Genomic DNA, 10,134 nt, shown 5'->3' on the forward strand with positions numbered 1-10,134 from the left:
TCCGTTCATTATCTAGATTTTAAGGTTATTGCACAAGAAATAAGAATGTCATTAGATAGCCTCGATTATAAGCAAAACAAGTTCCTTTGACTGAATTACCCTTCCTTAAAATATTAAAAATATTATTATGATTTTATCAATCTTCTCTCACTCATAAATATTAATTAAGGGTAAAGTTAGAAAAAAATTTATGATTCAATAATTTTTAAAAGACGGATGACACTTTTAACAGAGATAAAAAAGAACCATGGGGGATAGATTTTAGCATTTGGCTGTCCAAAGCTTTAGGATACCTCAGCTTCAAGCTTATTGGGCACTGTTTCTAATGCAAGCAGGTCAGCACTTAAATCTGCTATAATTTGAACTCTTCTCCGAATTTCCACCGTGATAGCATGACCATAATCCCCACTGTTAGAAACAAAATATCAAGAAATGTGACACTAAAAAATATATAATATCTATCAGTGCTGAGAATAGCAGCAAAACTTTATCAAACCCCAACCTTTCATATCAATGTTGTCCTGAAAAAGACCCAAAATCAATCACTTAATTCTTTGCACCTCATCCTTAGGCAACTTGAATCTCTCAGGTAAAAGTCATACATACCTGAGTTATGAATTCAATGGTTTTAATGCATCTTTTTTAAACTTATTTATAAATTTTAGCTCCTGCATGAATCCATATTATAGCAATTAAACCTGCAGGATGACCTGTGATTATTCATGAATGGAAATGTCCTAAGACACAGATTACAACAGAAATAAAATTCAGCTACAAACCTGAAATTCTCAGCAAGAAGGCACATATTAGTGTTTAAGTCATCACCACCAATAACGACGAGGCCATCCAAGTCTATGTTGTTAGTTGCTTCTTTTGATTATTTAACATGCACCATGCAAGTACACTGAACAAGTGCATCACACTTCAAACAAGCTAAACAAGTGGTAAAATTAATTAATCATATAGTAAACATGAGCCCTAACAAAAGTCACCTATTAAAATGAATCTATGAACTAATAATTGCGTTGATCCTATTAAAATGAATATTTTGTAATAAAATAAAACCACAAACTAAAACAATTTAAGCATAAACAATGGAGACCTTAATTGTGCCTTTCATATACACTTAGCTAACCGAACCATCAAGTAGTTTGTTTGCAACCATTAATGTCACATGAAACAATTGTTTGAAATTTTAAACGAAATGATGTAATCACACTAAAAATGTTCTACTACATAATGAAAATCCTCTTTAGCATCCGTTTTTCCTAATACTTAAAAAGAATGTTGCCCATTCCTGGCGAAGTGTGGTGATGGCCTCCACGTCTAACGGTGATCCATCAAAAAACCACTACAAATTTAAGAATTGATGACATTATTAGTAACTTAACAAATATTAACCAAACCTACAATTGTAAGTCCATGCATTACGTATACCTTGTTCCAGTCATCCTTCAATCCACCAGTCACTATGCACCACATCCAATGCATCACATAATATCCGCACTCGTACGCTCCAGTTTGGACATGACTCTAAATTTAACAGTGAAAATTGTTAGTTAAGATGCAAGACTTCAACATGTACAAACGCTTCATTAGAAACAGGTAGAACTTCAATAATTGCTAACCTTTGGTTCAACCCACCGAGGTGCAGGTTGATTAGACATGCCTTCGAAAGAACTGGTTATTGTCTTCATTGCAATAGTAAAAAAATACAAACAACCATATATATGACAACCATTATTTTTGAATATGTAACAACAGTTACCTCCACAAACCATCATTTGTATATTTGAATAGAACCTGTTAATTGTGGCTTTGATGCTAATGTCTGGCTTCTTCCTCAGAGAACAAAACCAAACAACTGTGTTTTCCCTTGGACACAAAACAAATAGTTGTCAATGTGCCCTGAAGTTGACAATTACAATTAGGTTTTTATTCAAGCAAAAAAAACGACTTTAATTACAAGAACAGTTCAACTTACTGATGCAAGTAAGCTCCTAAGTACAACTGCCTTTGTGATTCCTTGACCCATGTTTGAATGTATTGTTGGCATTGTTCACGTCTGTCCTTAGCATTGTGTATAGATTGAGGCTCCAACAGACCATACAGTGACTGATCAACTTTGCTTCTACCACAGTTATTCATAAAACTATTTCCAACACAAGTCATGAATATTGTAAATGTTTTAGATTCAACAATGTTGGTTATGACGTAATCAAACATAAAGGTTGACGAAAAATGACTTACATGGTCCACAGCTGCAGGATAGATATGTTCAAACACTTGTCACCTGATATTATTTCCGCTAGATCAGCATGTGTGATGAAAAATTTTGCCCCAACATCAGGAAGTCCAAATTGTGTTGCCTCCCACGGCACTTCCACTGGAGTCTTGTACACGTAAAATAATGTCTTCATCAATTCGCCCAACGGATCAGCTTCAGCTGCAACCTCAGCCTCACCAAGACGTCCAACTGGAAAACGCGCATTATGATTTGAATCCTATATGGTACAACAAAATAAGTAGTAAAGTTAATCACAAATGGTGTATTACCAAATTTGTATTCAATTAAATGACATTAGACAGGGCGATAATTATATTACTTACATCAGTTATAGGCTTCACTAGATGTCTGGGCCATGCAATGAATGTGCTACTCGCGTCCCTGACATACTGAATCTCTGAAGTTGGAAACGGGACACTGGCGTCACCATCATAAATTGTCTCAACACAAACCCTTACTACATCATCTGTGTAAGCAACATTATGTATAATGCCACCAACTCCATACATTTTTCCCGCAGCCACCACCTGTGTACTATCGCCACACACAATGTATAACCCCACAATAGAAGCATCAAGTGTAGACCGCTCCTTAGCAACAACATTTGCAGCAGCCTCCGCACAGCTTTCTTTGGTGCTGACACGTGCAACCAATACATCAGGGATAGACGGTCTAAAAGGAGCTGATTGTTGCGTTTGAATTTGTGATAACTCACTCTTGATCGCATCCAACTGCTTCTGCAATAAGTCGATAGTCCGTTTGTTTTCGTCTTCTACCTCTTTCCTCAACTCTTGCTTTATACTTCCTATGATTTCCACCAATTTATCTGCACTCATCGTTGCCGAAGAAGTGTTGGAGCCACTACCACGCGATCCATAGTAATTACCTATAGTGACACCATGTCCAGCAACACGAACCCGACCTGGGTGCTCTGGACGGCCAATGGCAGTGTTCAGAATGTCTTGACGACCATGCGGGACAAAAGTTCCCTGTGTTGATTGTTCATGCAAATCATCCTGTAACAATCACAACAAGTAAACTTATAAGTGTCATTACAACTTAAAATTTTTAAGGGTGACATATATTGAGCTTACAATTTTGTCTGCGATTTCTTGAGCTGCAGCAGATGTCATTTGCCCAAATTTGTTAGTTCTAGCCTTCTTCCACTTCACATGTCTTGCAATAGGGGATGGAGGGTCGACGACCACATCTGTATTGTCAGTACCGTCACCTTGATTCACTCTTGACTTTGTTTTCTCAGCCATCAATTTTTTTTCAAGCACGTCGTACCCTCCACGAGACAGTATGTGGGGACAGTCGTTGAATTTTTGAATTTCCTGTGCTTTTTTACGGATTCCCTGTCAACATTATTAAATACAAGTCAATATATCAAAACTTTGACAACAATTAAATAAGTTAAATGTTGAGTAAAAGCAATTCAATTTAAACCTTCCAAGTAGGTGTCTGTCGAGTCTTTGAAAATGCTTCCCATGTTTCTCGATCGAAACCATACTTAGCAGATGGATCAATGTTTTGTTGATCATCTTTGTCATTGTATACATATCTGGAGGTCAGGGAGGACTTAAATTGCCTCCATCTTGTCGCAACCGTGGACATAACCTTCTTCTTCGCAGTTAAACCTTCAAGAATATCAAATTTGGCCTAAAATAATAAATACTTTTCAATCAGTAACTACATAAACCAAATTTCCACAGGCATTAAATATACACAAAAGTAAACTCGTTACCAGTTGAGTGGACTTACCAAAATGTCATCCCATACAATAACTTTTAGAGTGTCGGGGACATCTTTCCAAGTAGCATGAACAATAGGGATTTTCTCCCGCGCCACTACCCCCAAGTAACTATGGAATTTTTCTTTATGCGGGCCAGATCCTCTACCAGTACTAGTGTTGACGTGGACAGTTGGTCGTGCTTGATATAAGCTTCCGCTTGATGCACAACCAAGGAGGGAGGTTGTAGATTATTAGCAAAACAGGCCACGAACTATGATTGCAGCTCAAGTTTCCAAATGGATTCATTCCATCCGAAGCAAGACCAACCCTTAGGTTTCTGGGATCTTGGCTAAACTCCGGATACAGCTGATCAATTGTTTTCCATTGAGGAGAATCATCAGGATGACGGAGCAATCCATCTTTGATCCTGCCATCAGCATGCCATGTTAGATTTTTCGCATCTTCTGCATTAGCAAACAATCGCTTAAACCTTGGTATTACTGGAAGATACCAACAAACTTTGGATGGACGATCTTTGTATGTGGTTGCATCTTCACCGCAATCGTTGGAATTCACTTTGTAGCGTGACACGCCACATGTAGGGCAGTTGCGCAGTTCAGCATACTCATGCCTATACAAGATACAATCGTTAGGGCAAGCATGTATTTTTTGGTATTCCATTCCAACAGGACATAATATCTTCTTTGCCTCGTAATGATTCTTCGGTAGCGTGTTATCTTCAGGAAGCATATTCTTCAATAACAACAGTAATTCGTTGAAGCTTTTGTCACTCCACCCAAATCTTGCTTTCAAATTCACCAAAGCTAACACCCCTGACAACCGTGTATACTTAGTGCATCCGACATACAACGGTGTCTTTGAATCATTATCTAACTTTTCATAATATGGTGCATGTGTTTGCCTAAAACCCTCTTGTCCAAGATCGCGTAGCATGTCTTCTATACGATCACCAACTTCTTCATGAAATCCAACATTTCCAGGGGTTGATGACATTTCTGATAACTCACCATGCCATATCCATCTTGTATAAGTAGGACAGATACCATCACATATCAGATGTGTTCTAATGTCATCCAAAGATTGTCGTCGACCATTCAAACATTTCACACATGGACAGAAGTATACCCCACGAAAGTCTGGAGCATTTTGTTTGGCAAATTGCAAGAAATCTTCAACCCCATTCTCATACTCTTCAGTTATGCGTGGTCTTTTCATCCAACTCCGATCCATATTTGGTGTACTGTCAAACGAGGTTCATTATCTGATATGCATGTGAACCTCTCTTTTTTATTGTAAAAAGGTGTGACCCTACCTCATTCAGGAAGACAGTTTTTTACTTCATTCAAACAAACAAGTTAAGGCGGTTATGTTAAATTTGACTAAATTTCGGCAGCATTTCGCTTTGGTCTCCAAGTACACGACATCAAAGCGGTGACATCAATTGACACCGCTCATGTATGCACCCAGAGAACAAAGCAAGATGCAGTGACCAAAATATAATAAAAAATAACACAACATACTTGACTTGTAAGTCAAAATGAAGTAAAAAAAAAATTTGTCTTCCCAAACTGTCCAAACGGACAATTCAAGATTCAATACAACAATTAATCCAAATTATCCGTATTAATCGTTGTATTGAAGCTCAAACGGGGAACTATGGCTCACTCAATGAGGTAGAATGTAATAATAAACAATACTTACATCAGGGGCAAAAATATAATAGTTAACCACAGCAGTTTAAGAATGGCATACATACCTCCGAAGATGAGCAGTATGACAGTATTTGTTGCAGTAACAGTGAAGGAGCAAGTACTTTTTGCCAATCCGTAATAGTCGGTACCTACAAATTAAGAATAATTTCATATTTAATAGCACAACAAGATTACAGTTGTGTAACAAAAAAAATTGAAACACACATACAACATATGGCTGTAAGGTAATTCAATAACACAAAAACATTAGTTCATTTTCAAGACTTCAGACTAACTTCTGTTTGTCTTGGGAAATAGATTTAGTGCAATCACATTTTCATGCATTCAATTTATTTTATATTTGTTCTAAATTTCAGTAGTTCAATTTTGAACAACTGAAATTTGGAATTCATTTTTTAAAATTAATTGGTCGAAATAAAATATGAATTATTCAATCTTCATTTGATAGTTCCAAGTTACTAAATGCATTGACAAGTGAACGCAGAGGATATGATCCTCTGCCTTAGTCTTTCAGTCAATGATAGGTATTCTCACACAACCTTCCAAGGTAATTTTTAGGAATTGAAGGAAACGGGGTGATGTAGAGCCTTAGTTGCTTCTAGTTTTAAGAGCTACATGTGAACTTACTCTAGAATAAGGTAAGGTTAGTGGTACCCCTGATCCTGCCACTTTGTTTGCATAAGAATTGACACTTTCACATACATAATTTAATTGACACTTTCACATCCTTTCATTTATAAGAGTATAAGGGCCTTTGTAATATTAGATTCATTATAGTTTCAAAACTGCTCAAAAGAGTATTTATAATGGCAGCTGTGTGTTATTCCTTGTGATAAGGTTAATCTTTTATTTTTATCTTTGTGTAAGTATCTGTGTTTTTCATTTGCTTTTTAAGCCTTGTGCAAGTTTTTTGGCCTATTAACATGTAGAGAATTCTAGAGACAGAGATTAAGTTCTTACTTACATCATATAAATAAAGACTTACTGCACTATTATATCATAGGGAAACTTCTTTATGCAAGAACTATTACTTTCTTCTCCTTTGAGAAAAATGAAAATTTAAAAAAGTATAGACAAAGTGCTTATCACTTTTTTCGTGTCTTTAAAACACGGCCTTTATTTATATCACACAAAGTATAAACAAAGTCACAAAACACTTTAAAAAGATACTAGTAAGCCCATACAAAAGCTCAAATACCATTTATCACTGTTGGTATTTTCCTTACTTCCTCACATCTTATCCAATGTGTGTGTCCAGCTGTTGGTAATTCTAGAGTAAGTTCGCAGGGGCATGTAAGATTATGGATGATAAATTGATAATTAAATATACATTTTTGTATAAAAATTAAGCTTAATGTCACTTTTGTTCTATTAAGTTTATTTTAGTTTCATTTTGATATGTTTTCAACAAAACTGATCGTTTTTGTATTTTTTTTGGTTTTTTTCTAAAACATTTAATTCTGTCAATGTTTTAAATTTTAAAAAAATAAATTTTAAATAGTGGTGATTAATTAAAAACCATTACTATCTTTATTTTATTTTAAAAATTATAAAATAATCTAATTCCTAACCTCTTTTCTTTCCTAAACACCAACAGTCATTACTTCACCCCTTCCCCCACCATGCCCACCACCTTGCCCCCGAGTTCCTCCTCTAGCATGCCTCCCTTGTCGCCTCCTTCTCCCATCAATTTGTTCACAAAATCACAAAACATACTAATCATGCCACTATCATCTTTAAGCTTGTTGCCTAAAGTAGATGACGAAGCAATTCTTAAGACAGACATGGATGGATTAACGGGGGTAAATGAAGTGAATGTTTTCATACCAAGTGACAAAATTGTATTGGTTACCATTGGATTCAATGTTCAAAAGTGTCATTCAAATAAACCAAAGCAAAACTGCCAATTCATGCACAATGGGATGATGGCAGCCGAAATGAAGAACGTAAGTTTTGAATGGTACTAGAACAAAGGTCCTTAAGTATGGCAGTATGGTGCAAGTCTTTCTGCAGGACATTTATTTGAGAGATGCTTTTGGGTAATTGGGAAAGGATGGCAGCTGCAGGGAATTATAAAATAGGTGCAGCACATTTTCAATCATTGTATTGGGTTCAGGTGGTCCCTAATATAATGGGTGCAGGATATTTGCTATCACAGTGGGTGTGGTTGGTGATGTATGTAGAGGCTTCAAGGAGAAAGTACTGGTTTATTGTGATGGGATAATTACCCAATTGCATGTGGAATTGTCCAGCAATCAGCTCCATAGGTCTGTTAAGCCTCCTATTTTTTCAAGTTTTGGAGACATAGCCTTGGCAATTGGAGAAAAGTCTTAGAAGTAGTTGTTGTATGCAATGCCTATGCTTTAGAGTGGTGCAGAACTCGCTGCAGATATATATGCTGCTGATGACAATATGACAGAATACACTAATTGTTTGACAAATGGAATTCTAGAGGCATACTCAGGGATCTTAGAAGGATTTAAAGGTTCCCCAAAGACCCAATTTCTAATGTCTTAAATATGCTCGTTTGCCACTGTTCATAAATAAAAGCCGCTGAAATTTGTTTCACAAATTAAATCTTTTAATATAATTTGAAGACCAAATTGATAACTAAGAAACAAAAAGCTAGCCTGCAAATATATTTATTTATGTGCATTCATTTCTGAACATTCCCCTCATTTTGAAGCTGCTGCCTCTTAAAGGTTATTATTGGACATTTGAATGAAATTAATTTTGTCAAAATTTTGTTAAAGAGAGCTACCTGTTAAATTAGGAAACTTAACATAATATATTAATTTTTTGTAAAATTAGCCATGAGAGTTCAAAGATCTAAACGACAACTTTATATATCCATCTTTATGAGTGAAATTTCTTCAAATCTTGAATAAATGAACAAAAGAAGTAGGCAATATAATTAGCTATAAAGAAAGGAACCAACCTCTATTCTTGGAATTGGATGGCCTTGAGTTGTGATTTGTCTTTACTTGTCACTATTCCAAATCGTAAGCAATAAACTGAATGTGAGAAAAAAAAAAGAGCAGCTTTAGGAAGAAAGCTGAAATATGTTGGCAAGCTAAACATGATTTAAGCATATGGATGATGTACTACTAGTCCGAAGAAGACCAAGATCAAGTTAAAAAGCAACAGAATACTGAGAGCATGATGAAAGAAACCAGAAAACATACTCGATCACAAATGATCCTCCCTGTTTGAGTGTTTGGAATGAAAAAATATCTTAAGTTTATCTTTTTTTAAATTATGTAAAAGCTAATTTTAAAAAAAAAAAGATGATATGTGACCAACTCTGTAAAAGTCTTTCACTGTCTTTGCTTTTATGTTTGCCTGATACATGACAGTGAGATTGACAAGTTTGGTAGAGGGAGATAATTTGATTCCTTTAATTTTTCAATTTAAGTTGCAGTTTGCATGTGAATTGCATATGTGAGAAAAATGGATTATAAAAGGTTGGCCTATCAAACTCAACCTAACAAAAGTGAATTGAAATTTGATTCGATTAGTTTAAAATTTAATAATAATTTTTTGGATCATAATAATATTAAATTTATGAAAAGTTTGATTACATTAATATTAAGTTGAACTCAAATATTGTATAGTTACTATAAGACATTATAGTTACAATGTATTGATCTAAAATTAATTTTAATTGAGTTGTTAAATGTCTAAAAAATATATAAAGGAATTATCTGAATCATAGCTCTCATACTGGAGGTTAGTTTTTCAAGTTGAATACTCGAGCGCAAATCTGATAAAATAAATTCAAGCCAAACTAATAAAATAAGTTCAGCATTATTCTTTCTACTCCTGCCCCCCCCCCCCCCCCCCCCCCAAAAAAAAAAAAAAATCAAACAAATAACTCTTATAAAGAATACATACTTTTACATATTAAAATTGGTAATAATTTGAAAGTCATAACATAGTTTTTTCCTAAGCAAAGTCATATATAACCTAGTTAACAAGCATTGAGCTTGAAAAATAAGTATATATAAAAGCTAATTTAAAACACGTTGTGTCCTCCAGTAGAAGGCAGAGCTGAAGTAGTTTTTTTCTTCTTTTTTTTAGTTATAAAAAATTACAAATAAAATTGTATACTGAGTGTTTTTTGGGGCTGTATGTAATTGTCTTTAATTCTAATTCTGCCTATTTGGGAATTTCTCATCTTCAAATTTTTTAATGTTATTTTAATTTATTGGTTCCTCTTGTCCTTCGAGGGATGATGTTGTTTGTTAAGACAGCCATTGTCGTGGTTGGAGATTTAGGTGATACTTTGGGCAGTAATATTGGCCCTTTGATTCAGGAGAAGGCGGAAACAATTTTAATATGTAGGAAACATATCCCATTTAGGAGAAACTTAACTCCTC

The 10,134-nt window shown here is 35.1% G+C and overlaps 1 protein-coding gene across 1 annotated transcript; it reads right to left on the reverse strand.

The window, feature by feature from the left end:
• Positions 1–1,899: 1,899 nt before the first annotated feature.
• Positions 1,900–3,641, reverse strand: LOC114422838. The gene is made up of 4 exons (XM_028389378.1): positions 3,382–3,641; positions 2,611–3,303; positions 2,251–2,504; positions 1,900–2,152 (listed from the first exon to the last, which is right to left on the reverse strand). The coding sequence occupies exons 1-4, from the start codon at positions 3,550–3,552 to the stop codon at positions 1,981–1,983; spliced, it is 1,290 nt and encodes a 429-aa protein (XP_028245179.1). The 5' UTR covers positions 3,553–3,641; the 3' UTR covers positions 1,900–1,980.
• Positions 3,642–10,134: the final 6,493 nt, after the last annotated feature.

Source organism: Glycine soja, chromosome 8 (assembly GCF_004193775.1).
Source record: "Glycine soja cultivar W05 chromosome 8, ASM419377v2, whole genome shotgun sequence".
Taxonomy (NCBI): domain Eukaryota; kingdom Viridiplantae; phylum Streptophyta; class Magnoliopsida; order Fabales; family Fabaceae; genus Glycine; species Glycine soja.